The sequence below is a fragment of the Xenopus laevis genome, chromosome 2L (assembly GCF_017654675.1).
Source record: "Xenopus laevis strain J_2021 chromosome 2L, Xenopus_laevis_v10.1, whole genome shotgun sequence".
Lineage (NCBI taxonomy): Eukaryota > Metazoa > Chordata > Amphibia > Anura > Pipidae > Xenopus > Xenopus laevis.
Window position 1 is genome coordinate 72,469,030 of NC_054373.1, and position 26,123 is coordinate 72,495,152.

Below are 26,123 nucleotides of genomic sequence, written 5' to 3' on the forward strand. Positions count from 1 at the left end.
CAAATTATGAATCCCAAACTTATTTCTGTCCCTATGATCTGCCCACAAAAGATTATTAGTTGTTAGGTGATGACAATCCTGTGCTTCCACCTCAACCCATACTGTAGTAGTTGGCAAAAGCTGCCATTTGGCCAACTGGCCAATCTGCGCTGCCTTATAATAAAGCAGCAAATTTGTGGCCCCCAAACCTCCGAGTATTTTTACGATATAGTACCTGACTTGATACCCTAGGTTTCTTATTGTACCAAATATAAGACAATATCTGTTTCTGCAAATACGCAATATCCTTTAATGGGACAGCTAGTGGCAAAACGTGAAAATAATAAAGCAATTTTGGTAGCCAGGTCATTTTAATTGCACATGTACGACCGAGCCATGAAATTGAATAATGTTTCCAACATTCCAATAACTTATGCAAATGCCTGATTAAAGGCTGATAATTAACTTTAAAAAATTGCAAGTACCATGGAGCAATTTGAACCCCTAGATATTTAATACTGTTAGAACATAATATTAAGTGAAGGTTTAAGCGTATTAATTGAAGCGTGGAATCAGACATATTAACACCCATCATTTCAGATTTATGTGGGTTCACTTTCAGACCAGAATAGCTATAATATTGGGACAAAAGTGCAAAAAGAATAGGGAGAGCCGTTAACGGCCTAGATAATGTCAGCAATAGGTCATCAGCGTATAAACTGATTGTATATTGCTTAGCAACTTTCCAGCGATAACGAGAGATATTAGCATGTGTTTGGATCATTTGTGCCAATGGTTCCATTGCCAGCCAAATAATAGCGGCGACAATGGGCACCCCTGGCGTGTACCATTGCTAATAGAAAGCTTTTCTGACAGATGGCCTCTAACCTTTGTACGAGCTGTAGGGTTAGAATATACTCGTTGTATTGCTGTTAAAATTTCCCAGTTATTCCAAATTTTTGTAAAACCACATACATATATGACCATTGTAAGGAATCTAAAGCTTTCTGTATGTCGAGGCTAACTATCAATATTGGCTCTTTAGTTCTATTAACTCGTTGGACAATATTGGTAATCCTATGAATGTTGTCGGCAGCATTACGTGTGGTAATAAACCCTGTTTGATCAGGATGTATCAAATACGGTAAAGTAGGTGCTAACCTAGCAGCTAATATAGAAGTGAACATTTTTAAATCTACACTAATCATAGAAATAGGTCTATAGTTGGTATACTGACAACTATCAGTGTGAGGTTTTGGTATAGGGGATACAATAGCTTCCATCAGTTCCTGTGGAAGGGCTGCCCTCTGTATGATATTATTAAAAGCCGCTACTAAATGAGGGATCAATAACTTCAAAAAATGCTTATAAAACTTCGCTGTATACCCGTCAGGACCTGGGGTCTTATTATTTTTAAGCTTTTTTTATAGCCTATTCTACCTCCTCCTCTGTAATAGGCTCATTCAAAGACAAATTTTCCTGATGGTCAAGTTGGGGTAACTGCACTTGGGCCAAATCTGCTTGACATTTTTCCATATCCAGAGTAAATGTTTAATTATATAAAGTGCTGTAATAACTCTGAAAAACATGTGAGATATCTGTAGTACCTGTAACTGGTTGACCTGTCTGATTCATCTATTTTAAGTCGTTTCACAAATTGTGTTTGCATAAAATCTATGTTTTGTCCACTTAATAGTTTTTTCTGCTTCAGTAAATTGCAGATCTGCCAATCCACATATTAGTACCTGTATCTCTGCAGTATTTTGACCTGGACTGCCAAAACAATGGGTTAATCGTCTAGTTAGCGGATTTATATTTGTTGTCTAATTCTTTTAGTGTATGCCCCTATTTTAATAAGATGGCCTTGTAGAAAAAGCTTAAAGGCTGTCCAGACCATAATGGGGGAAGAATCAGCTGTAGAATTATGCAAAAAAATATTCCTCAATCTCATGACTCAGTTTTAATGAGTTTTTGGAATTCAACAATAATGACTCATTGAAAGACCGAGTTGGAGGTATTGAAGGTGCCATCTGGATCGTCACAGTACAAACATTATGGTCAGACCAACCTACCGAGATAATGTCGACCTCCAGAATCTGCAGAATGAAATCAGAATGCGCAAAAATATAATTAATCCGAGAAAGCGAATCATGTAAAGGGGAATAATATGTGTACTTGGATGTAGAGGGATTGACATATCGCCAAGTATCTATCAACATTAGAGACCCTAGAAAACGCTTAACTACATTAGAAGCTTCCCGAGAGTGTACTGTCAAACTAGAGCAGTCCAACAACGCTTGCAATACTATATTAAAATCCCCTGCAAGTATAAGTTGTCCTTCAGTATGTCGCTCCAATGTATAAAGAAAATCTACCAAAAAAAGCATTCGGATGAATCATTAGGAGCATATATGTTAGCAAAGGTAATCTTTCTCCCATTATAGCTACCTACTACAATAACATATCTGCTTTCACGATCCCTTACAATTTGATCAATAATGAGTGGCAAACCTTTTGAAAAAAATTGCAACTCCTCTAGTTTTGGATTCATAAGTGGTAAGCATAACTTGCGAATACATTTTATCAAAATATTTGGGTATATGACATGTAGAGAAGTGAGTCTCCTGCAGCATAACTACCTCTGCACATATTTTCTTATAAAACTGAAACGCAGCTCTCCTTTTAACAGGGCTTTTAAACCCTTTAACATTATGCGAGATAACAGTTAAATTACATAGTTAAATTGGGTTGAAAAAAAGACAAAGTCCATCAAGTTCAACCCCTCCAAATGAAAACCCAGCATCCATACACACACCCCTCCCTACTTTTAATTAAATTCTATATACCCATACCTATACTAACTATAGAGCTTAGTATCACAATAGCCTTTGATATTATGTCTGTCCAAAAAATCATCCAAGCCATTCTTAAAGGCATAAACTGAATCAGCCATCACAACATCACCCGGCAGTGCATTCCACAACCTCACTGTCCTGACTGTGAAGAACCCCCTACATTGTTTCAAATGAAAGTTCTTTACTTCTAGTCTAAAGGGGTGGCCTCTGGTATGGTGGTCCACTTTATGGGTAAAAAGGTCCCCTGTTATTTGTCTATAATGTCCTCTAATGTACTTGTAAAGTGTAATCATGTCCCCTCGCAAGCACCTTTTTTCCAGAGAAAACAACCCCAACCTTGACAGTCTACCCTTATAATTTGTCTTCCATCCCTCTAACCAATTTAGTTGCACGTCTCTGCACTCTTTCAGCTCATTTATACCCCTCTTAAGGACTGGAGTCCAAAACTGCACTGCATACTCCAGATAAGGCCTTACCAGGGACCTATAAAGAGGCTTAATTATGTTTTCATCCCTTGAGTTAATGCCCTTTTTTATGCAAGACAGAACTTTATTTGCTTTAGTAGCCACAGAATGACACTGCCCAGAATTAGACAACGTGTTATCTACAAAGACCCCTAGATCCTTCTCATTTAAGGAAACTCCCAACACACTGCCATTTAGTGTATAACTTGCATTTATATTATTTTTGCCAAAGTGCATAACCTTGCATTTATCAACATTGAACCTCATTTTCCAGTTTGCTTCCTGGTTTCCCAACAAATCACTCTGCAAAGAGGCAGCATCCTGCATGGAACCTATAGTTCTGCACAATTTAGTATCATCTGCAAAAATAGAAATTGTACTTTCAATGCCCACCGCCAGGTCATTAATAAACAAGTTGAAAAGCAAGGGACCTAGTACAGAGCCCTGCGGTACTCCACTAACAACACTGGTCCAATTAGAAAATGTTCCATTTACCACCACTCTTTGCAGTCCATCTTTTAGCAAGTTCTCTATCCAGGTACAAATATTATGTTCCAGGCCAACATTCCTTAATTTAACCAGTAACCTTTTGTGTGGCACTGTATCAAATGCTTTAGCAAAGTCTAAGTAAATCACAACCACTGCCATCCCAGAATCGAGGTCTCTACTTACCTTCTCATAAAAAGAAATAAAGTTAGTCTGGCAAGATCTATTATGCATAAAACCATGCTGGCACAAATTCATAGTATTATGATTTGCTATGAAGTCCAGTATCTTATCCTTTATTAACCCTTCGAAAAGATTTCCTACCACTGACGTCAGACTAACTGGCCTATAGTTTTGAGGCTGAGAATGGGATCCTTTTTTGAATAGATGCACCACATTAGCAATTCGCCAGTCTCTCGGCACTATGCCAGGTCTCAATGAATCCTGAAAAATTAAGTAAAGAGGTTTGGCAATCACAGAGCTAAGCTCGCTAATTACCTTGGGATGAATACCATCTGGCCCCGGACCTTTGTTAATCTTAACATGTTCTAGTCTCTTTTGAATTTCTTCATGTGTGAACCATGCATCATTAGTTGTATTACTAGAATTGGTACTGTTAAGAAGGACATCTTCACTTACTGGTTCCTCATTTGTGTAGACAGATGAAAAATATGAGTTCAGAATCTGCGCTTTTATTTTGTTTTCATCAACCAGCTGACCCCCCTCTGATAGTAAGGGTCCCACCCCTTCCTGCTTCATTTTTTTACTTTTAACATATTTAAAAAATAATTTTGGTTTTTTTTTACTGCTTGCTGCAATATCCTTTTCTATATCAATTTTAGCTTGCCTTATAGCTTCTTTGCATGATTTATTGGCCTCCTTGTACCTTATAAATGTTTTGGTTGTACCAGCTAACTTGAAAGCCTTAAAAGCACGTCTTTTCTTACCCACCTCAACACCAACGCTTCTATTGAACCAAAAAGGTTTTGCTTTGCAACGACGTTCCTTGCTTACAAGTGGAATATACTGACAAGTATATTTATCAAGTAGCATTTTAAAGACTTCCCATTTTTGTTCTGTGTTTAACCCTGTGAAAAGCATTTCCCACTTAATATGTTGCAGAGATGCCCTTATACTGTCAAAGTTTGCACGTCTGAAATTTAGTGTTTCAGTTACTCCCTTATAGAATTGCTTCTGCAACAATTAGCCATAATATCATGTTTACCATACTGCTACTGAAGAGACTCACTTTTCAAAACAAATCATCATCAAACCTTAGAGAGTGGGGGATCAAAGTGTGAAAAGAGAAAGAAAAAATAAGGAAAAAACAGACCAGAAAGAGAGACAATAACAATAAGCATATACAAGTGAACTGTAACCATAATGCCCACATCAGGCCTCGTACAGTGTCTGCCAGAAACAAGCGTTTTTGAAAATGTACCCAGCCGATGATAAATAACATCAGAACCATTGCTTGTATTGGTAGGCCGTGGGAAAAAACATTGTTAATTTCAACCCAGAACCAGTCTGGGTGACGAATACCATCGGTCAGGGGGTATTCATGAGCACTTTCAACCATGGTGCTCCGCCAGGGGTAATCTGTCATCAACAAATATAGGTCAATGGTAGACATTCAAAATAAAGCTGTACCCTCTTCAGGGTGAGGTAGGCTTGCTGGTTTTTGTAGGAGTGTGCCATTCTACTTCCATTTTGTGGGCAACCACTTTCGCAGTTTCCGGGGCAGTCCCGCATCCAAAACTGTGCTGTCCATTCCATCTGGATCATGGAAAGTAAAAGTCTTATCGTTATGAGAAATGATCAATTTGAATGGGAACCCCAATTTATAACGGATTCCTCTCTCCCGTAGCTGCGTTGTCAAGCCTTTCAATGCTCTTCTCTTTGCTAGGGTTGAGGGTGCCAAATCAGAAAAGATTTGTAGTTCCCGTTATTGAAATAGAAGTTTATTTGAGTTGCGTGTCGCCTGTATTATGGCCACTTTGCTGGAATAATAATGGAGTTAAAGTACCACATCCTTAGGGTGATCCGGAGAATCATTATTGCGACCTAAGGCCCATGGTAATTCCATAGCAGTAATATTATTAGGAATACCTTTAATCCGCAAATTTTGTCTCCAATCGCGATTTTCCTTGTCTTCCAAATGGAGTTGCGTGGAATAAAAGTCATTGGACAAGCGATCACACTCATCTACTAGCACATTGTGCCGATGAATTGACTCCTTCATTTTGGTTTCTAATTGCGCAGTACGTTGGCCCAAGTCAGTAATGTCTGCTTGCAGCATAGTTACCGCCTTACCAACTGCCTCCGAAACAGTAGTTGAAATCTTAGCGTAAAGCTGCTCAAGCTGAGTTTGTAGCTCCTGAAAGTGACTGCCATTGCCCATTCTGCTGAATCATCAGACTGCACAGGAGATGCAGCTGCGGCACCATCTTGGAAATCATCACCCTTGTGTCGCGCCGGAGTTCATTGTAAGTAACCAGACAAACTCTGCTGGTCCTTTTTCCTGAACTTTCGGAGGCATCCTCAAACACTTAGGACCTTCTTGCATCGTATAAAGCAAAGGTTATGTTCTTCTGTCAGTTAATATATATATATAAAAAAAACCCTGGTTGGAGCTCTCTCACAAGACGTCCGCCTCTCACATTGCATGCATGCGCCCCCCACTCAGGTGCCTTTTGAGAGGATTGCTATGGATTTGGTTGGTCCTTTACTAAAGTCCACTCGAGGGCATCAGTATATACTGGTAATTATGGACTATGCCACCCATTTATTCAGAAGCCATACCTCTTCGCAATTCCTCATAGCCAAAGAATTGCTCCAGGTGTACAGTTGGGTGGGCATTCCCAAGGAAGTCCTTACAGACCAAGGTATGCCTTTAATGTGCCAGGTAACTAAAGAACTTTGTAAATTCCTTAAGGTAAAACAATTGACCTCAGTATATCACCCTCAAATAGGTGGAGAGATTTAATAAAATTCTAAAGCAGATGCTGAGGAAAGTGGTGGATAGAGATAGGAAAAACTGGGACTCCCTTAGTCCTTATCCGATGTTTGTTATACAAGAGGTCCCACAATCCTCCAGGGGGTTCTCCCCTTTTGAACTGTTGTACGGTAGACACCCTAGGGGGTTGTTAGACATCACTAAAGAAACTTGGGAAAGTGAATGTATGCCTCAAAGAAGTATCATTGAACATGTCTCCCAGACAGATTTTCACAGGTGATGCCCATGGTAAGGGAACATCTAGCGCAAGCACAGTTGACTCAGCAAATAATTTATAATCGTGGGGCCCAGGTCCATACATTTTCACCTGGTGATAGGTTGTTGGTACTGGTCTCCACTGTAGAAAGCAAATTCCTAGCCCAATGGGAAAAAATGGGAACCAGAGCAAATCTACAATATATATTTGCTGAAACCTTGGAAAGAGAGAATCCATGATGGCAAACAGTAACCTGGTTCCCACTCAGTATAAATGTTTGATCTCTGAAATAAAAATAGCAGACACCTTGTCAAAAGCTCAGCAACAGGAAGTCAAAGTTCTCTTGCTCAGGAGTAAATATATATTTTCAGAGCTGCCTGGGCAGACAACTGTTACAAAACCCTGGGGAAAAGGTTAAACTGAAACCATATCGCATTCCTGAATCTAGACAGGACGCAATAGCTCAAGAAGTTAAAATGTTAGAGCTTGGAGCAATAGAGGAATCCAATAGTGACTGGTACTGTCCAATAGTGATGGTACCCAAGCCCAATGGAAGTTGGGGTTTTTGCAAGGACTTCAGAAAGGTAAACACCATCACCAAATTTGATACATATACCATGCCTCATATCAATGAATTGATCGACTGCCCGGCACCTGCCCATTATATGACTACTCAAGATCTGACCAAGTACTGGCAGATACCTCTCTCTGAAGGAGCCAAGGAGAAAACAGCTTTTGTAACTCTGGATGATGCCATTTGGGTTACAAAATCCTTCGGCTTCATCAAAAATATGCTGCTGCCTACTTGGATGATGTCATTATCCTGTTTGAATCAGGCTGCTGATTGGAATAAAGCAACTTAAAGCAAACAAATCAACTAAAAAGGATAAGTATTTATTAACTACTATTTTATATTAAGATTTATATTTAACCACTGTGGTTTTATTTTTTAAAGGTTTTTTTTTTCTGTCTTGGGTGCTAAACAGCAAAGTTTGGTGTCCTAGTGTGCTTACAGCAAGTTTGTCACAACCTGCTTTACTTTGCAGTTAGTTTTCCCTCCGTTTGAGGGGGTGGGGTTTGATTAGTTGCACCGGAACCGACTGTATAAATAGAACCCTTGGGACTCCAGTCGAGCTTGCTCTAGTGTTAGCTTCTCTTAAGTGTTTGCTAGTTAAGTGGGGGATCTGTAAGTGGAGTTATAAACACCGGAGTTTAAAACTAAAGGAGGTTCAAACTAGGTCAAAAGTTTGTTCTAAACCCTAATTTTTATTTTTCCTGTTTTGATCTGTAACTGGGATAATGAGTGCTAGCAAGATTGAAGGTCTGACTCAGTGCACAGTCTGCCATTTGTATGCAGATTTGGAACAAGAGATCCAAAATGCTTACCTCTGTGGTGGTTGTGAGCAAATTGCCACTTTGGAGGCTCAAGTTAGAGCACTAGAGCAACAAATTGCAACACTGCGGTCGATTGACAATCTTGAAAGGAGTCTTTTGCTCACTGAGCAGGACCTAGCGGGGTCAGATAGTTTGGGGGGAACAGAACATCAGCAGGATGTTGAGGCAGCTAGCTGGGTGACAGTTAGAAAATCTAAGGTGGGCAAAAGGAAAATGGAGGCTGAGCCAGAGATTATACATCGCAACAAATTTGCCAGATTTTGTGAAGATGATGGGAGTATGAACTCTGGATTGGCAATTCTAGATGGGGCTGATCTCTCTAACAGCCGGGAGACCAGTTTCTCTAGTAGTGGTGGGGAGGAGAGTAGAGTCAGGCCTAAGCAGATTGTGGTTGTAGGGGACTCAATTATTAGGAAAGTGGATAGGGTAATTTGTCGTCCGGATCGCTACAACCGAACAGTTTGCTGCCTGGTGCCAGTGTCCGGCATGTGGTTAATCGGATAGACAAATTATTGGGTGGGGCTTGGCATGACCCAGCTGTCTTAGTGCATATCGGTACTAATGACAAAATAAATGGTAGATGGAAGACCTTAAAGAGTGATTTCAGGGATCTAGGCTCTAAGATCAAGGAAAGGTCTTCCAATGTCATCTTTTCTGAAATTTTGCCCGTGCCACGTGCACGTTTAGGAAAACAGCGGGAGTTTAGGGAGCTAAATGCGTGGCTCAAGTCTTGGTGTAGGAAGGAAGGGTTTGGGTTCCTAGAGCACTGGGCTGATTTTTCGTTGGGGTACAACCTATACAGTCGTGAGGGTTTGCACCTCAATGGAAGGGGTCCGCGGTGCTAGGGGAAAGAATGGCTAAGAGGTTGGAGGAGTGTTTCAGCTAGGCAAGGGGGGGTGAGATAAAGAATTATGGGGAAGCTAGGGTAGATGGGGCAGTGGGGTTAGTAAGGGGTCATGGGGGAGGAGTGAGGGGGCATATAGTTTACCAGTTAAGGAGGTCCCTCTGTTACAAGGAAAACAGAATAATACTAACTTAACATATAATTCCCCACTAAGTAATGCAAATTTCAAAAGTAAAAGTAGTAACCTCCGCTGTATGCTGGCAAATGCATGGAGTTTGCCAGGTAAAATGGGAGACCTAGAATTAATTGCATGCTCTAAAAATTATGATATAATTGGTATCACTGAGACCTGGTGGGATGAAACATGCGACTGGAATGTGAATTTAAATGGTTACACCCTTTTTAGGAGGGACAGAGGGATTAAAAAGGGTGGAGGAGTGTGTTTGTATGTAAAGCCTGAATTAAAGCCATGCGCTTAAGAAATACCAATAGCTGGCACTGGTGAGGGTGTAGAATCACTCTGGGTAGAGATTTTGACTGGACAAAAGGTAACAAAAAGAATTATCGTTGGTGTATGCTATAAACCACCTCGTATAAGTGTCGAGTATGAATCCCAGCTTCTCTTGCAGATACAAGCGGCTTTACAGCTGGCTCAAGTTGTTGCTATGGGTGACTTCAATTATCCAGACATTGACTGGAGTAATGGGGTTGCTAAGACAGAAAAAGCTAGTAGGTTTGTAAATATGCTGAATGACAACTTTTTATTCCAGCTCGTTCAAGAACCTTCTAGGAATAACTCTCTTTTGGACCTTGTAATAACTAACAATACTGAACTCATCTCTAACATTTGTGTGGGTGAGCATTTAGGGAATAGTGATCATAACATGGTCTCCTTTGAGATTCTGTTGCAGAAGCAATTCTATAAGGGAGTAACTAAAACACTAAATTTCAGACGTGCAAACTTTGACAGCATAAGGGCATCTCTGCAACATATTAAGTGGGAAATGCTTTTCACAGGGTTAAACACAGAACAAAAATGGGAAGTCTTTAAAATGCTGCTTAATAAATTCAGTGTCAGTATATTCCACTTGTAAGCAAGGAACGTCATTGCAAAGCAAAACCTTTTTGGTTCAATAGAAGCGTTGGTGTTGAGGTGGGTAAGAAAAGACGTGCTTTTAAGGCTTTCAAGTTATCTGGTACAGCCGAAACATTTATAAGTTACAAGGAGGCCATTAAATCATGCAAAGAAGCTATAAGGCAAGCTAAAATTGATATAGAAAAGGATATTGCAGCAAGCAGTAAAAAAAATCCAAAATAATTTTTTAAATATGTTAATAGTAAAAAAAATTAAGCAGGAAGGGGTGGGGCCTTTAGTTTCAGAGGGGGGTCAGCTGGTTGATGAAAACAAAATAAAAGCACAGATTCTGAATTCATATTTTTCATCTGTCTACACAAATGAGGAACCAGTAAGTGAAGGTTTACTTCTTAATAGTACCAATTCTAGTAATACAACTAATGATGCATGGTTCACACATGAAGACATTCAAAAGAGACTAGAACATGTTAAGATTAACAAAGGTCCGGGGCCAGATGGTATTCATCCCAGGGTACTTAGCGAGCTTAGCTCTGTGATTGCCAAACCTCTTTACTTAATTTTTCAGGATTCATTGAGATCTGGCATAGTGCCGAGAGACTGGCGAATTGCTAATGTGGTGCCTCTATTCAAAAAAGGATCCCGTTCTCAGCCTCAAAACTATAGACCAGTTAGTCTGACGTCAGTGGTAGGAAAGCTTTTCGAAGGGTTAATAAAGGATAAGATACTGGACTTCATAGCAAATCATAATACTATGAGTTTGTGCCAGCATGGTTTTATGCGTAATAGATCTTGCCAGACTAACTTAATTTCTTTTTATGAGAAGGTAAGTAGAGACCTCGATTCTGGGATGGCAGTGGTTGTGATTTACTTAGACTTTGCTAAAGCATTTGATACAGTGCCACACAAAAGGTTACTGGTTTAATTAAGGAATGTTGGCCTGGATCATAGTATGTGTACCTGGATAGAGAACTAGCTAAAAGATAGACTACAAAGAGTGGTGGTAAATGGAACATTTTCTAATTGGACCAGTGTTGTTAGTGGAGTACCGCAGGGCTCTGTACTAGGTCCGTTGCTTTTCAACTTGGTTATTAATGACCTGGAGGTGGGCATTGAAAGAACTGTTTCTGTTTTTGCAGATGATACTAAATTGTGCAGAACTATAGGTTCCATGCAAGATGCTGCCACTTTGCAGAGTGATTTGTCTAAATTGGAAAACTGAGCAGCAAACTGGAAAATGAGGTTCAATGTTGATAAATGCAAGGTTATGCACTTTGGCAAAATTAATATCAATGCAAGTTATACACTAAATTATACACTAAATGTCTAATTCTGGGCAAAGTCATTCTGTGGCTACTAAAGCAAATAAAGTTCTCTCTTGCATAAAAAAGGGCATTAGCTCAATGGATGAAAACATAATTATGCCTCAGTGCAGTTTTGGACTCCAGTCCTTAAGAGGAATATAAATGAGCTGGAGAGAGTGCAGAGACGTGAAACTAAATTGGTTAGAGGGATGGAAGACTTAAATTATGAGGGTAGACTGTCAAGATTGGGGTTGTTTTCTCTGGAAAAAAGGCGCTTGCGAGGGGACATGATTACACTTTACAAGTACATTAGAGGACATTATAGACAAATAGCAGGGGACCTTTTTACCCATAAAGTGGATCTCCGTACCAGAGGCCATCCCTTTAGACTAGAAGAAAATAACTTTCATTTGAAGCAACGTAGGGGGTTCTTCACAGTCAGGACAGTGAGGTTGTGGAACGCACTGCCGGGTGATGTTGTGATGGCTGATTCAGTTAATGCCTTTAAGAATGGCTTGGATGATTTTTTGGACAGACATAATATCAAAGGCTATTGTGATACTAAGCTCTATAGTTAGTATAGGTATATAGAATTTAATTAAAAGTAGAGAGGGGTGTGTGTATGGATGCTGGGTTTTCATTTGGAGGGGTTGAACTTGATGGACTTTGTCTTTTTTCAACCCAATTTAATTATGTAACTATGTAACTATAGTGCTGATCGGGCAACACATTTGCCAAGAGTACAAGCAGTGTTGAATGCTGTGCGGGAGGCAAATTTCTAAGCCTACCCTTAGAAGTGTTCTATTGGCCTTGAGGAGGCCAAGTATTTGGGATATACCATCGGGAGGGGTGTGATAAAACCTCAAGTTTGAGCTTTCTTGGGGATTGTTGGCTATTACTGCTGTTTTATTCCTCACTTTACCACCTTAGCGGCTCCCCTCTCATACCTGACTAAAGGTAAAAATTCAGTCATGATTAAATGGTCCCCAGTGCACAAGTGCAGAATGGGGAAGAACACCCCGTAGTTTTCCTGAGCCAGAAGTTGAATGAACATGAGAAAAATTATGCAACAATTGAAAAATAATGCTTAGCGATAAAATGGTCTAGACTCTCCGAGGTACTATTTGTCTGGGAAACATTTTGATTTAATTACAGATCATGGTCTCTTAAAATGTCTTTCTTTTAGTAAGCAAACTTTTGGGTGAAATACAAACCTTTTTGTGTGTGGTAAAGACTGCTGTTGCTAATGTAGGGACCAAAGCAACTCAAGGTTGTTTCCGGTCTGATAGTCAGGGAAGCCTGAATGTATAGTTAGCTGCCAAGCTGGCAAGGGTTTATTTTGCTGTTTTGGGTTTTTTTTTCCCTTTTTTGTTTTGTCCACCTTTTGTTTTGTTCCGTGGAAACATTCGAATTTCACGATTTTTTTCGTGAGCTTTCCAATTTTCGTGAATTTTTTGCTGTTTCACAAATTTTGTGGGAAATTCGCAAATTTTTTGCTGAAATGGGAGAAATTCACTACTGCAGACCTTAGTAAGAGGAAATATCTATTCTCACATGGTGTCCTTCCTCTAGAGCAGGGATACCTAATGTTTTTCATCCATGCGCCACATTCAATTGTAAAAAGAGTTGGGGAACAACACAAGCATTGTCTTTTTTTTGTATAAAAAAACTGTTTAATTGCCATTGTGAATAGCATATTTGCACTGTGCAGTACCTTTTGTATGTTATTTAGGTGATTATATGGCATTTTTAGCAATTTTATTGCATTCTTAGCCATTTTATTGCATTTTCAGCTCTGCATAAGTGTTGCTTGCTTGTTTCTGCCCGTGAAACCTATTTGGCCAGAATAAATTATTCAAACTGTGATCTGATTGCTGATTACACTAGGCAAAAAAATTTTGCCCATGAAATTTTGTCTGCTATATATCCATTTGGTGGTTTCTGTGCTCCACATAGTTTGGTATATCTATGAATATGGGGCATCACACTGTTCAGCAGACCCATGATGTCCACATATAGGATGTGTTATGCTGATACATTATGTAATGTGGGACATATAATGGGCTAAAATGCAAGCTTTGTGACAATTTTCAGAAATTTTCAGAAAGTTCAGCATAGCTTTGCAGTTTGGTAGTTTGCAATAGAAGATGTATTTACCCATTTTGGATTCATTAGAATTTGTACATTTCAAAATTGGTTTTCTAGGGTCTCCATAGTATTAGGGGGTCTTATGGCAATTAATACACATACCGGATGCTCATATTGCAGCAGCCAGAATGTCAGCTGTGAAAATTCATATGCACTATTTTGATTTGGGTATCCCTGTACACCACATAATTTGGTAAATCTATGCATATTGGGCATCACAATGTTCAGTAGACCCCTGGCATTCATATTTGAATGTTTTCTCTTGGTACCTAATGGTACTTGGGAGATAAGATTCTAGAAAGTGGAACCTTTGAGGTGATTTTTCTGAATTTTCATGAACTTTTATAAAAAATCGCATGGTTACCCATTTTGGATTTAACATAATCTGTACTTTTCAAACATAAATGGTTATGTATGCCATATTCTACTGTATTGCGTTGAAATTCAGTTATTTACTGCTGGGAGTTTTTGACCTATCGAAGCCAGAAATCTTCATAAAACTATAAATATCTAGTATTAGCATGTTCAAGACATGAGAGGCTTTCCAAATCAGTTGAATTTTTTTGCATAAAATATTTTCTGGTATGAATCCCTATATTGTAAAAAAAAATGGCAACTTTTCTATTTTTTGTGGTATTTAGAGCTCAAAATCTTGTTCCAGAAGTGGAAAGCTCAGGTTATCCCGAAAAGAACAATGTATAGTTTTCCTAGGTAAAGTAAAAATTCCCCCCAGTAAATGCCCCTAAAAAGAGAGAGTGCAAAATGTTCAAAAACCATCTGGCAAATACAATGCGAAATTCTGTTGACACTTAAAGGGTTAAACCAGAAGTGTGATACCATTCTTTATTTGCATTTCTCTCTGTGTCATTGTCACCTTTTATAGGATTTATAGGTTTTACTCTAGAAGCACCAGTGCTTGAATTGGGAACAAAAAGGTGAAGGGATGGGGGTATGGCCTTTATAGCCCTGCCCAAAGCTAAAAGTGCCGCCCACAGGCTCGCGCACCGCGGAAGTTTTTTGAGAGGCTACACCCCATTTAGCGGCCATTCCCACTACCACGCCCCCAACTAAACCAGGATGGCATATTGGCAATGTATAAATACCCCCAGAACCCATAGCAGGGTGGGACAGAGGCAATTACATGTATAAATACCCTCAGAATTCATAGTATTATGGTACAGAGGCAATTAAATACCCCCAGAATTCATAGTAGGATGGCACAGAGGCAATTACATGTATACATACCTCCAGAATTCATAGTAGGATGGCACAGAGGCAATTGAACATATAAATACCCCCAGAATTCATAGTAGGATGGCACAGAGGCAATTACATGTATAAATACCCCCAGGATTCATAGTAGGATGGCACAGAGGCAATTAGATGTATAAATACCCCCAAGAATTTATAGTAGACTGGCATAGAGGCAATTACATGTATAAATACACCCAGAATTCATAGTAGTAGAATGGCACAGAGGCAATTACACATTTAAATACCCATGGCACAGAGGCAATTAGATGTATAAATACCCCCAGAATTCATAGTAGGATGGCACAGAGGCAATTACATGTTTATACATGTAATTGCCTCTGTGCCATCCTACTATGAATTCTGGGGGTATTTATACTCCCATAATTCATAGTAGGATGGCATAGTGGCAGAGTCACAAATAATACCCACTGAACAGTTATGTAAAACAGCCTCAGCACATTTATAAAAATAAATAAACATCACATATTATTCCAGATAATGGCAGACAAGTGAAGAGTTAAGACTAGAGTTCTTACCGGTCTGATAATCCGGAAAGTAGACAGCCATAAATTTGTGCAGAGACATACCTGAAAATTCTTTCCGCACCTTAGCAACAGGACCCCGTGTGTAACACTCCTCGGGCTGCTTTGCCTGCTTGTGCTGAGACTGTGGTAGGGCTGCATACAGGGCTGAGGAGCTGCAGGCTCAGGAGACAATTTGTACCCGGCTCCAGCACAAGCATTAAATCTCCCTGCGAGTCTAATGGCCCCTCTCAACATTCATCCATTTTTCATTCACTGGCAGGCTGCCAGGTCTGGGGTAGGTGATCTGACGCTCACACTTCTTTTCCTCGGTGAGTGCCGGGCAGGGAGAATGTGCATGGAGTGAGGATGTGCAAGGGAGCCCCATTCTCACTTTCTCTTTGGCTGAGGGAGCTGGGCCAGAGAAAGGGTCCATGCGATTGGCTGAGCAGGAGTGTGTCATTTTAGGACACACTCCGCATTTTAGGACATCCTGCGGCGAAATACCCTTCCTTCCAGCGATGTCCTATGCCTTCTGAATGGCGCATCGGGTGCTTTTTACCGTCACTCATCGTCCAAATCTGCAGTCACACCTCCGTCCTCTACCCTCTCTTCTCAGCTGTCAGTAATGCTAACTCCGCCTTCAGCCCTCAGCCCTCAGCCCTCAACCTTCAGCCCTCAGCCCTCAGCCTTCAGTCGCCGAATCCTGCCCCAATTCTAGCACTGAGAAGCACACATTCCAGCACTTTTCTAACCCTGTTCCTAGCAATGCTTATAAGCATATACGTTTGTGAAAGTTCTCATTCATTCAGGCGATTCAGCCAGTTGATGACTAGCAAAACTTTTTCAAGGAAAAAGAAAACACATTCAGTCCATTTGATTTGACTTACTTACGTAATGTAGCATATACGTCATTACTTTGTAGTCTCACTGTTTTTGGCAGTCAGATAAGAAAAATAACTTACCTTTATCTTCTTCCCTGCAATGAAAGCAAAAAAACTGTTTTTTGGATTGCAGCTAATTTAGAATAATGGCCTTAAAAAAAATATGATTCCATATCATCATTCCATATCCTATTATTTTTCCAAAGTTTGTGCCATCTCCAGTTATCTATAGCATTCAAGTAGCAGGAATAATTTACTGGCAACTTATTTGAAAAACAAATATCTGATCTGGTTTTATGGTTTACTGGAGCAAGCTTTGCAACTGTCACTATAATCCTTATGCTACACTGAACATCACTGATCAGTACTGAAAAAAAAGTAAATGCATAGTCTGCCAATAAACTTTATATATATTTATATTTATATTTAACATGCAGGTAACTGAGGTAATTATTTTCTGGTAATAGATATTTATACAATATAACAATAGATCTGGAGCAATATAAAGAAGTGCCTTTAAAGTTAAACTTAAAAATTTTGAGATGCTGTTGTGGAACAAACAATAAAATAAAAATTCATCACATGCAATAAATAAATTTTTTACACAATAACCCCTCTTTTGGAATACAGCAACAGATACTGTCAAAACTTGAGAATAAAATTAAACTGCTTCCTCTATAGTTACGCCACTGGACGCAAGCATCTAATGAATACATGCAACAATTGTGCCCATTTTAGCTTTCCTTGTGACTGTGATCATAATGAGCCCTGAAAAGGTCTAGTCTACAGTTATTATATTGCAAAAATATGCAGACCCCTGCCTGTGAAACAAAGGGCTCTACAAAGACTTTGGTCCTTCCTTTGCTGCTGTAATAGCCTCTACCCTTCAAGGAATATTTTTCACTCAACTGGGCCAGTGGGACACCAGGAAAAACCTGGTGGACCCTGGCCTTTGTGGCCCCACACCCACACTGACCCAGGAATGCTTTTTTCTGAAGGGAACTGAATCAAATCCATAATCATTTTAGCTCCACAAACCTAATGTTCTACAAAAAGATTTGTGAAATTCTGAAATTCACGGTAAATCAGGGCCGGAACTAGGGGTAGGCAGAGTAGGCACATGGTGAGGGTGCAAAGCTGGGGGCGCCAGGCACGTACCTTCTCTGCCTGTTCTCTCTCCCAGTCATTTTTAGATTACTCTTGTGCATTGCTGTGATTCACGCATGTGCGTGCCTAGCTGGCAACGTGACAGGCCAGGTTGCCTATGGAGCCTGGCCGGTCTCGCCTGGTTTTAAGTAACTTTTTTTGAGTATCATCTGTGAACAGGAAATGTTTGTGCTAAAGCTCACAAACTAGAATTAGAGTTTAAATGTTTGATATTTTAATGTTAAAAAGACAGCGGGAGTTTAGGGAGATTAATGCATAGCTGAGAGATTGGTGTAGGGAGGAGGGTTTCAAGTTTTTGGAGAACTGGGCTGATTTCTCAATTGGCTAAAGGCTCTTTGCTAAAGATGGGCTGCACCTCAATGATGATGATGCAGCTGTTTTGGGGTAGAAGATGGCTAGAATTTAAACTAGGGTGGGGCGGGGTGGGTTCAATAAAGGACAGGTTAGATGGGCAAAGGAAGGGCCACATGTCATATGTTCAATATGGTACCAGTATTAAATGTATGTTTGCAAATGCAAGGAGTCTGACTGGTACAATGGAAGATCTGGAGGTGCTGGTGCTGGAGGAAAAATATGATGTGAGCTAAAATGGCTGAAACATGGCTGGTTACTATATACTGGTTTCGGTACCCAGGCAAGGGGTCCAACTCCCAGCAACTCCCGATAAGCACAATAGAATTAGACTCTTTATCTTCAGGTGGGGCCCATTATGGTATGGAGTAAGGGATTACTACTTGGGTATAAGCACACAGCAATCACTCTTGATTAAATAGACTTTGGGCGCTCATGGTACACTTCTCAATAGTCAGCCACAAAATCAAGATGTATGCTCAGATGGTACACTCCACAAAGCAAGTAGTGGCAGCAGGTCATTTACACAATTGTATTAATCACGGTTACTGTCTAATCCTTTGTTAGTCAGCTTTCTGAATTGAGTCACCTTGTCTGCCTTTGGTGCACAATCCCCATCAAAGGTGAATCTCACAGCTGGTCTCATGCTCCAAGGATCTCTCTATCCCTAAGCCTAACCGCTTGAGTCCCTAACCTGGCGGCCTTGTCGCCACAGAGTGCTAACCATTCACTAAACTCCTCATTTGAGCTTTAGCTGCTCACTAACTTTCCTGAACCTATCTGTTACTCCAATAGTGACCTATTACAGTTTCTGACCTGACACTTTTTTGCTCCTATACTGCGGCTTACCTCCACCTAAGGCCCTCCCAGCTACACACCACCTCATCCAGTGAGTGGCTGCACTAGAAAGAGAGGGAACACATGGCAAGATCTAACTTTATAACAGCTGGGGAACTACTCCCCCTCCCTTCTGAGAAAAAGGACCCAACCTAGCTGACTAAGACATTCCCTGCATAAGTGAGGAGGCTACGATCCTTATGCAAATAGAAAAGGCTGCTTGCTTGGGGAAAGTAATGATGGTGGATTTTAATTACCCAGGTAACTGACTGGGGCAAAAGTACTGCCAGTTCAATTTATAAACTCATTGCATTTTATAAGTTGTTGAGGAGCCAACCAGAAAAAAATGTTATACTGGATCTAGTGATCTCTAATGACCAAGAACGTATAGCAAATATGTTAATAATTGAACCCCTGGGTAATAGTGATCATAATCTGATATCATTTAATGTCTGGTGCAAAAAACAAATATACACTGGGGCAACAAAAAACATGAATTTCAGAAAAGCTAATTCTAGTACTTTGAGGGCTGCCCTTCGGAGCTTAGTTTTTAGCTTAAAACACAGAACAGAAATGGTTGTCATTTAAAATGATATTAAATCATTACTGTTCTCAATTTATTTCCTTAAGGAGTAAATGTAGAAGCACTAAGAATCAACCTTTATGGCTTAAAAAAGAAGTTAAAAAGTTAATAGCAAAGAAGAGATATGCATTTAAATATTACAACTAAATAATTATTACTAGTCTGATTGTCATTTTGGAGTAAAGGAAGGATTTTTTTTTTCCCTCACTGAGGCAAATTGGAGAGATGGGATACTATGGGATAGCTGAAGGGAAGGTTACGAATTTCTGAAAGGCAAAATGGATCAGATGTACTGCTCGTTTAAATTATACAGTGGGTGTTTGAAGGAATGTTCTGAGCAGTGCAGAAGAAACAGTAAGTTCTGTCAAATACATATATAAATATATACTTACTCATATTCTTCTATTATATCATCTGTATCAGACATGTTTTCACCACAATCTAAAGTGAAAAAAATTCAAGTAACCATTAGAATTTATACTAGTGTGCAATATATGTACATGAGCATGTTTTTAGTAGAAAAACAAATCAGCAATCTATTTAAAGGAACTGTAACACTAAAAAATTTTTTATTAAAAAATCCATTCTACCCACACTAATAATAGATTGTTTATATAAAATATATCTGGAACGGTCTAATTCCTATGACGGACGAATGGCTAGTGTCAGAGGGTTGATATCTATTACCCCCTGTAAGGTTCCTGTAACTGTGGCGTTTTCTCGGCGTCTGCCGTCCGCGCGGGCGTCTTTGCGCGGGCGCGCATCCGTTCATTTGGGCGTGCGCGCGTCCCGATGACGCGGGCGCGTTAACGCTGCGTCGTTACGCTTTGTCGCCAAACTTGTCCCTGTAAATAGACGTCAGCACGAGCAAACAGTGCTTGGTGATTTTTTCCCTTGCTTGTATTCGTTTATTGTGTCTCCTGATTAATCTTGGATTTGCTTTTCTCGTTACCGACCTCGGCCTGACTTTGGACTTCGATTCTCTTCTGCCTGCCTACCGACCCTCCGCCTGATTACCGATACGACTATCTTCTGCCTGCCCTTCGACCTCGGCCTGTCCCTGCTGCCTGCCTACTGACCCATTGCCTGTGATTCGACCACGCTTTTGTAACCTGCACTCGCTTCCTCGTGTCAATCCCTGCGAGCTGTACACTAACAGCAGTTTTAACTGCTCTTCCTACTAAAGTCTCCGAAAGAGCCTGACACCCCCGCCCTCTATGACGCCATAACGCTATAGGGCCCAAGGCAGGATGGACTATAAGGGCTTATGGTCAACTGTGGACAATGGTCACTTATATAACTTATACTAGGCCATATAAATAAATGATCTCCACTCTGTTACTTAGATTCCAGAGTGTCAGCATAGTGTCAGCATGTCTCTTGGGGCCCCTTTTGCAGAAGTGCTGCTCAATTACTGGCTGTACCACAATGGCTATATTTAGCTAACAGATGTCTACGAGGCTGTGGACAGTTGGAACCAGAAATCTCTTATGTTGCAAAACTGCACATCTTACAGGAATGTATAAATATATATGCCAGTAAAACTCCTCGCCAGACCATGTATGGTATTTCCGTGTACCCCTTGTCATAATTACTGTAAATGCCTTCTGAAAGCTATATAATGCTTGGACCAAGAGGTGTGTCTTTGTTAAGTCCTTGGGTGACATTCAGTGTGTTACTCCAACAGCTTACCCAGACAAAACTGTTATGCTGTATTCTGTATGAATAAATTGCCTGACAATTACTAAAGGTTTTCCTTTACTGAGTTTTGTCTTACACAAGGTCAAAAATGGTACTACTAAAAATACCATCAAGATCTACCCTGCATAAATTTTATTAATATCAATGCTTTATGAAAAAAATACTGTTAGAAAACACTGCTTCCTGTCTACGGAAAATGGCGATAGAGTGACTGCGCCCTGCATCTTCCCCCTAACCCGACTTTTCCTAGAAGAATTGGTCTCTTTTAAAATCTGGTAATGCACAGTTTCTTGTTGTGACAGCTTCACTAATGTCTCTTTAAATAACTGATATGCTCTTACCATAACGATGCCCGGGTGGCGCAAGGTCCAGAGCAGAGTGACCTCCTTGTGAAGTTTGTAAGGGGCAAGAGTGTGGCAGCCAGTGGGGTCGCCGTATCGACGCACGCAGTAAATCACATCGTTCCCCTCGTTCTGTACAGATTTGAGTGTGATCTCCTTCCCATTGACAGGGGCTTTAAGCTGCGAGGATCTCACCTATGTAACTGGCCTCCAGTATGTGGGCTCCGGATTCACTAAACTTGTCCACATGGAACTTTGCATAACCGGAAGGAGATTGCATTTAAATCTGCGCACAACAAGGGCAAAGATGTGACTTGCTGCATGCGGCGATATGGCGACCCCACTGGCTGCCGCACTTTCGCCACTTACAAACTTCACAAGGAGGTTACTATGCTCCAGACCTTGAGCCACCCAGGCATCATTATGGTTAGAGCATATCAGTTATTTAAAGAGACATTAGTGAAGCTGTCGCAACAAGAAGCAGTGTTTTCTAACAGTATTTTTTTTAATAAAGCATTGATATTAATAAACTTTATGCAGGGTAGATCTATTATTAGTGTGGGTAGAAAGGATTTTTTAATAAAAAATTGTGTTAAAATACTAAAATAGTGTTACAGTTCCTTAAAGCTTTACCTGACATCCCATTACAATAACAATGTGAACCCTTTAAAGTAGGGCTTGAGAAATGTTTTGTTAATTCATATAATATACAGTGTTAGTTTTTCTGAATTATACCACATACCAGCTTAGTAACACATAATTGATGGCCACAATCTTAACATGTTTGTACTGGCTGCAAAATGCCCCAAACTGCATTCCATTATTGTTTAGAACAATTTAATTTGTGTTCAACAAAGGTATTTATACTGTAATTTATTAAAAGTATCACATTTATTTACTGCTGTACTGCTTTATACATGTGCAATATGTAATAGTTATGTTCTGATAAATGACAAAAACAAGAGGAATAACCAGTAAAATTATATTATTAATAATCATTTGTGATTTAATCAGTTAGACTTGCTTAGTGCTGTCACTAGTGTTATAGGGCATATATTTATGCTAGCGTGGATTTTATTGAAAATAAAATTAACATTGCCAAATATGGCCACAAGATTACTGTATGATTTTGGAAGAAAACACTCAAAATGCACAATTTTAAAACAAATATTAATCAATACATGTGACAAAGTACAAAGGAATGACAGAAATGGAAGCTTTAAGACTGAAAGAATGTGTTATCTTACTGTTCTATTCTAGTACACTCTTTTTAGGCCAAGCTCTCTTATCACTGTGTCATTTTATCAGAACACTCACAGTACATTTCCATCTATGGCATATAGCACAACATTTAGAACAATATTCCTGCTGCCACACTTAACCACCTAACTGCCAGAACTTACATGTTTCCTGTATAGCATCAGCTAATTTCTATTAAAAAAAAGTCACAGCAAATTATCTAGCAAGCAGTATAATTGGAAACATCTTTGAGTAGATTTGCTGTCATTAGCCTTCCGCAGATGACTGATTTTAATTTATTACTGACTGGTTGCTATGTGTTACTATACCTGGGTAGATATTAGCAGTTTTGCCCACATATGCAATAAAATGGTGATTGGTAACAGGTTTTGCACCTTTTATTGCATAACCCCGTTTGTGTAATAATTCTAAGCTGTTTGTAAGGGCTGGTAAGGGCAAAGACATTTGAATTCACAAAAATAGAACAAATTTGGCCACATCAATTATTAAGGATTATTGGTTTGGTACATAATATTTGTACTTGGACAAACAACTGGCTGATTTATTACAAAGATTTATGGTAAATGGAATATATTTCTAATTGGGCCAGTGTTGTCAGTGGAGTACCGCAAGCTTCTGTTAAGGGGATGGAAGAGTTAAGTATATTAGAGGAAGATTTTCTCTTTCTATTTGTGCACAAATATTGGCTTTTTATCGTTTATGCCAGCTGGTGAATTCCAGAGTGTGGGTTAGACTGAATGCTTGGACAATGGTGTCTACTGCAGCTGGTCAAAGCCACTGCGTGAGTTAGACCGAGTGCTGACTAATTCTTTCTGTGTTTCGTGTACAAATTGTAGCTAAATATTGCTATGGCTGCCATTTAGCCTTTAAAACAGGGAATTACTTAGATGTATGTTAATTGTCTGGGGCTAAAAAGCAGCTTGCTTTATAACTATAGCCACTGAGTTAAGGGAAAGTACACCATGGTTTTATTACTCAGTCACATTGTTTAATGGGGAACTTGATTTTAAATGCACTACAAACTTTAAATGCTAATAGATAGTGTAGGAAGGTAATTATTTACAGGTGTAACTCCCTGCTTTCCCACTAGAGCTCCTGAGCTCTAGTTCCTGAGAGTAAGTGCACAACGGTCTTATTACTCAGTCACATTGGTTGCTGGGGGACTTGATTCTGCACTACAAACTTATAATGCTCACAAACAGTGTAGGACTCACGTACAAAATTTTCTCTTTCTCTATATATAGTTAGAGTGTGTGTGTAGACATCCCACCCTGACCATACCCAGTTATGCCTAACATGCCCAAGATTTGCCTCAAAAACTGTCCATGTCACATCATGCCCCACACCCACCCTTTTTCGGTCTTTTATCCAGTACATAAAAGGACAATTTGGAGGTATGCAATAGAATGTGTTCATAATGGGCAAGGTATTTTTTGGGAACATCAATATAGCACTCAAAAAATCCTTACTGCACTGTCTTTGATACACTGTGGTGATACAGAAGTGTATACCACTTTTACTACCTTCGGAACTCTTTAATGATAAATGTGTGAATTCATTTTGTTTCTTTAAGCAATCTGTATGTTTAAGTAATGTTTAAACATATCAGTAGAAAAAATAAAAAAAAGCAATATATGCAATTTTGGGGTGCATTCATTTCAACGAGATGCAGCATGTTTGTAAAATGATTGCTAGCTTATAAAATATACCTAATGTATGATTGCATTTAAAATGGGAAAAGTTCTATTGATAGAACATGTAATTTTAAGCAAATTTCATATCCAAAATACATGAATTAAAAAAAAATTGTTATTTTTTTTTTTCAGTTGTCAGTGTTTTCCTTCTTTTAATCATAGAACATTAGGGGAACTTGTGCCTCTGAACAGCATTTCATAAAAGATGTGAGGACCTCCAATAATGAAGAAGCAGTTAATTAAAAAAATAGAACATTTTTATTAAGATATAAAAACCTAACGCGTTTCGTGCCTATTGGGGCACTTACTCATAGGCTGTACTATAAATGGGTATACATTGAACATACAGATTTTATACAAAAAAACATTTACCTATACAAGAGGTTGAAAGGGCCCTCAATGAAACTTTAAAATAATTGAAATGCATACAAGAAAATTGCCGACAAATACATTTTTTATCATCCATGATTATTATTATTATTATTATTATTAATTCACATTCTGGTGTTAGCGTAACTATAGGTGTGACATGGATATGATATGTCAACTCTGGCTTATGCACGAAGCACAAACTATTCATATTGAAAGGGGAACATGTGGTTACGAGCAAATTCATGTCATCTTTCCCCTAAACTGATGTATTTGTATGCATAAATATTATTCACACAGCCAGATTAGGAGTAAGTGCTAAGTAATGATGGAGCTGCAGAAATCTCAGCAATTCAACTCACCCCGTAGAGTGAGTGTTTCCAAAAAAGTCTTTTCAATAATTCAGTATTTATATGGACCTACTTTCATATATTCAAACTTGGATTGTTGAAATATTTGCAGCTCCATCATAATATAAGTGTTTTTGTGTTTACTCACTGTATTCCTTACTTGATTTTGCTTTTCAGCAAAAAATGTGGTCTTGTTTCTGAATTGGTACATGTAAATTGTATTAGTAGTGCAAAAAATATACTCCTCCAACTCTGGAGTTCTGACCGCTTCCAATTTAGCAGTATTTTCATTAAAATATTTAGTTTGTATCTGTAGAGCACAATGTTATGTGACATTATATACTAAGTGTGCAGCATATTACTGTGATAGATTGAACAGTTATAGTATGTTCTTTGATGTTATAAAGTTAGGGAGGAATGTGCCTACCCATATACTGTACACATTTATTTTAGCTTTACTTATGATATAAAATGTAAAAAACATGTATGTTCTTTGATGTAATAAAGTTAGCAAGGAATGTGCCTACCCATATACTGTACAAATTTATTTTAGCTTTACTTATGATATAAAATGTAAAAAACACATGTATCTTACCTTTGGGAGTTCAAAAACAGAGGAAGCAAGTTGAGTCTGGGAAAGAAAGAGAATTTGCATCATATATATATATCTTTAAAGTATCCTGATAAGAGTTGTGGGTGTGTAATTATAATTGACTCAAGGAAAGAGGACAAAATTTGCAATGGGAGGAGATCTTTTTCCAGATGCTGCTATTCTTGGTTATCAGTGAAGCACTTCAGATGTTGGCTTTCCTCTCCATATATGTACAGTATATATATATATATATATTTTTTTTTTTTATTTAACAGAGCAATGCTACTGCATGATACATACTGTATTCTAGAATCTGTACATTCTAGATTCTATTCAGGGTAGAAGTCAAATAAAATTTGCTGTGTTTTGTCAGTCAAATCATCTTAAGTACAGGAATTTCTTGCATCAGAACAAAAATATACAAAGGTAAAGCTCTGTT

At 39.1% G+C, this 26,123-nt stretch overlaps 1 protein-coding gene across 3 annotated transcripts in view; it reads right to left on the bottom strand.

The window, feature by feature from the left end:
- LOC446916 (troponin T, cardiac muscle isoforms) overlaps nt 1–25,723 on the bottom strand; it is a 96,491-nt gene extending 70,768 nt beyond the window's left edge. For all 3 annotated transcript variants that reach the window (XM_018246542.2, XM_018246541.2, XM_041582032.1), the window contains exons 1-3: nt 25,688–25,723; nt 19,770–19,818; nt 16,521–16,534 (exon numbers count right to left, since the gene is read on the bottom strand). In XM_018246542.2, the coding sequence (XP_018102031.1) occupies nt 16,521–16,534; nt 19,770–19,804 (49 nt within the window). In that variant the 5' untranslated portion in view covers nt 19,805–19,818; nt 25,688–25,723. The remainder of the gene's footprint in view (nt 1–16,520; nt 16,535–19,769; nt 19,819–25,687) is intronic.
- Between the last annotated feature and the right edge of the window lie 400 nt (nt 25,724–26,123).